At 51.4% G+C, this 2,152-nt stretch overlaps 2 protein-coding genes across 2 annotated transcripts, besides 3 other annotated features; both read right to left on the bottom strand.

The window, feature by feature from the left end:
- Positions 1-723, bottom strand: Tc00.1047053510009.19 (hypothetical protein, conserved; the record flags this gene model as incomplete). The annotated part of the gene is made up of 1 exon (XM_797531.1): positions 1-723. A coding segment is annotated over one exon (723 nt), but the record flags the coding sequence as incomplete, so codon positions are not given.
- Positions 1-2,152: a sequence feature (heterozygous, non-Esmeraldo-like haplotype).
- Positions 860-896: a sequence feature (CT-rich).
- Positions 1,034-1,672, bottom strand: Tc00.1047053510009.10 (hypothetical protein, conserved; the record flags this gene model as incomplete). The annotated part of the gene is made up of 1 exon (XM_797530.1): positions 1,034-1,672. One exon carries the CDS (start codon positions 1,670-1,672, stop codon positions 1,034-1,036), a length of 639 nt encoding a protein of 212 aa, XP_802623.1.
- Positions 1,697-1,755: a sequence feature (T-rich).

The following is a 2,152-nucleotide window of genomic DNA, read 5'->3' as shown; positions in this document are numbered from 1 at the left end:
CACCACGCCAGTGTAAGGGGCTTTAAACTGTGAGTGCAGTTGCTCCTGCTGCATCACTGGCGGCTGTGGTGGGTAGTACATTGGTTGTTGCGGGTAATACCCAACTGGGGCCGGTGGCGGTGAAAAATACATAGGCTGGTGTGGAAAAGGGCCAGCTGCTTGTGGAAATGACTGCGGTTGCATTAAAACTGCGGCTGGAACAACAGCAGGGCCAATGTTCGGATTAATCGGCGTATTGTTCACGTTACTCGAAATAGTCACAGGGGCGGCGGCCAACGGGGGTTTCTTCCCCGCACCGAGTGCCGGGTCATTGTTAATGTCCGTGGTGACCTTCCACACATCACTGGGCGATGGGTTAATACCAAAGTCACACGCGAGGACACGTAAGTGCAGCTCCGAATTTGTTTTGGAGTGTCCCAGCAGGTACCACTCGTCGTTCACCACGCCTCGTGTCATGTGACCCAGCGACAGACTATATGTCCCCATGAGATCGTCGGAAATGATGTTTTTATTCCACAATTCAACGCACAACTGTGCTGTCGACTCATCGGCAACCTGAAATCGAAATGTCTCGTTCCACACGGGATTCAGCGAGTTATTGATGACCTTCGTCTTGTATTCATGGTCACCCATACGTACTCGGCAGTAGGGGTCCGGCAAGCCAAAGACTTGGCTGTCATGCAAGTTACGGGCTGCACAAATACACACCTGCAGCTTCCCCATCTCGCTCTTTGTTTATATGTTTATTTGAGTATGTATATGCGTATACAAATAAATAGGATGCACTATGCCTTGCTGACACGTGTTGCTCTCTTCCCTGCGATGTGCTCAACCAAACACACCAGGCACACAGACACGCAGAAAGAGAGAGAGAGAAAGAAGAGAGAAGAGAAAGAAAAAAAAGAGAAAAGACAGCTCTCTATGCACAGTCACCCGCAGTCAATGCGAAGTAGCCCCCTCTTTCCACCACCCTCTTCCGTGGGATGCTAATTGACGTCCATTTTCTACAAGACACGTGTCAGCCAAAACACGCCTACGGGCCCCACGAAACAGGCGTTTCTAGCGGAATGGTATCTTGAGCGGGGGGACGCCGGATTGCATGGGTGGAGTCAGAATGCGACAAGGCCACACGAACCCGAAGGGCAAACTCCACAGAGTACGATGATGCACTCACGAGCCGCACACATCTATCCAAAACGCCTCCACACTTGTCGTGCGGTAGGCAAAATTGATACTTCGCGAGACAGTCGTCGGAGGTCGCCGAATGACGCCAAAGCTCCAGTGCAACCGTCGGGAGGCCGTACGGGTCGCCAACCCACGGGGGTGCAAGCGCCATGGCGTCCATGCCACTGCCAGCAGCGATGCTGTCATGTGTGGTAAGCGGGTGATGATGATGATGATGAAACGACGAAAAATAGTGCGGCGTGTCACGTGCCAGCGGGCCACTCGCAATGAAAGGTGCCCCCAGCGACATCCCAACGTCCACAGCGGGAAGGGACGGCGGCAGACGAAAAAGAAACACTTCGTCCCACGACTTTCTCTCGCCCTCCACGAGGACACTTGTGCGTTGGGCCTCATCGCCCACACGCATCACGACGTACAGGCCGGCGTGCCGGAAGTCCCCGGCATCCTCCGAGAGGACACTGAGGTGGAGAATGCGGATTTTTATCATCGCACAAACCTCCACATCCGCTCCAAAAAAAAAAAAAGGGAAAAAAAAGCAGGAGACAATAATAAAAAAAAAAAAACAGAAAAGCAGCCGATGTCCCCAAATCCTCACCGCTTGGGTGAAAATTCATTCGTCTACGCAAAAATAGACGCCTTCTTTCCCGCTCTCTCCTGATGCGTGTGTGTTGTTGTTTTTTTCTTTTATTATTATTTCACTGTGGGATCACTTTCAGCCACACGCACGTGGTGCGGTATGACGAGGGATCCCCAAAACCGCCTTTGCGGTTTCTTTATATTTTTTTTATTTTCTTCTTCACCGCCTTCTCCACCTCCACCTCAGCTCTGCGGTAGAAAACATCGCCACAATGGCGTCATGCGGCACGCCAGGCAGGACAGAGACGCCCATGTGTACATATAAATATATGCAAATATGTCTGTATATTTGATCGTCTGCACACAAAGCATTCAAGACTACTCGTTCCAT

Source organism: Trypanosoma cruzi, genomic scaffold (assembly GCF_000209065.1).
Source record: "Trypanosoma cruzi strain CL Brener 1047053516577 genomic scaffold, whole genome shotgun sequence".
Taxonomy (NCBI): Eukaryota; Euglenozoa; class Kinetoplastea; order Trypanosomatida; family Trypanosomatidae; genus Trypanosoma; species Trypanosoma cruzi.
This window is presented reverse-complemented; position numbering and strand designations above follow the sequence as displayed.